Source organism: Alexandromys fortis, unplaced genomic scaffold (genome assembly GCF_014885135.2).
Source record: "Alexandromys fortis isolate MF-2015 unplaced genomic scaffold, M_Fortis_MF-2015_v1.1 scaffold_8533, whole genome shotgun sequence".
Classification (NCBI taxonomy): Eukaryota; Metazoa; Chordata; class Mammalia; order Rodentia; family Cricetidae; genus Alexandromys; species Alexandromys fortis.
In genome coordinates, this window is record NW_026076405.1 from 1 (window position 1) to 1283 (window position 1283).

Sequence of the window (1283 nt, forward strand, 5' to 3'; positions counted from 1 at the left end):
TTTTTTGGTTTTTCGAGACAGGGATTCTCTGTGGTTTTGGAGCCTGTCCTGGAACTAGCTCTTGTAGACCAGGCTGGTCTCTAACTCACAGAGATCCGCCTGCCTCTGCCTCCCAAGTGCTGGGATTAAAGGCGGGCGCCATCACCGGCTAGGATGATGTTCTTGTAGGCATTTTGATGATACATTTATGGAATATCTTTAAAGGGTATAAACTCACAATAAAATTTTGTAAATTTAGTCATCAACTGTCCATTCAAATACGTGAAACCTTCAAATGAGCCACGTCTCCACCTGCAGACGGACTAGTTACAGAAGTTCATTCTGTTCTAACATTGATGCCAATACTCCTTAAGCCGAACTAATAGACATGACAATGGTCTTTATTTTGAAGTGATATAGAAGCATAAAAATAAAATAAAATTGAAGGCAACATTAATAAAATGTAGTTAGGTGACCTTTTACAGCTCAAAAAAAGTACTCAATGCAAATGTGTGTCAAGCAAATCTTAATGCAGCTGTATTTGAGTAAAGGTTAATGAGCTTTGTGATTTGAATATTACTAAGGTATCTTCAGAACCTGAGAATGTAGTCATGTGCTTTAATTATGTCATTCTTATATTGATTTTGCAAGTAAATATATATTTACTTGTGTGCATGCTTACTAATATAAATAGAAGGCAAATATGCTACATGAAAATATTTTTCATGAATTTCATTAAAGTATGATAGAATTCTGCTTTCAAAATGCTCTCATATTTGCAACATATTCCATCAAAAACTACAAGATAATTATTTTTTGGGGGGGAGGGAGGATGGGCTATTTATTTATTTGTTCATTCATTCATTCACTCACTCATTCATTCATTTATTTTACACCCTAACCCCAGTTTCCTCTCCATCCTCTCCTCCCATTAAGATAATTATTTTCGAGCCCTCTGGCTCTGGGCGAGAGTGTGAGTGGCTGGGAGCCGCCGGCGGAGCCGCGGACGGTTTGCTGAGCCCGTTAGTGCCGCCGCCATGTCCCGCTACCTGCGCCCCCCCAACACGTCTCTGTTCGTCAGGAACGTGGCGGACGACACCAGGTCTGAAGATTTACGTCGGGAATTTGGTCGTTATGGTCCAATAGTAGATGTTTATGTTCCGCTTGATTTCTACACTCGACGGCCAAGAGGATTTGCATATGTTCAGTTTGAGGATGTTCGTGATGCTGAAGATGCTTTACATAATTTGGACAGAAAATGGATTTGTGGGCGTCAAATTGAAATCCAGTTCGCACAGGGGGAT

At 40.3% G+C, this 1283-nt stretch overlaps 1 protein-coding gene across 1 annotated transcript; it reads left to right on the forward strand.

Annotated features, from left to right (window-relative positions):
• Positions 1-933: 933 nt before the first annotated feature.
• LOC126496563 (serine/arginine-rich splicing factor 10-like) lies at positions 934-1280 on the forward strand (the record flags this gene model as incomplete). The annotated part of the gene is made up of 1 exon (XM_050134038.1): positions 934-1280. A coding segment is annotated over exon 1 (264 nt), but the record flags the coding sequence as incomplete, so codon positions are not given.
• Between the last annotated feature and the right edge of the window lie 3 nt (positions 1281-1283).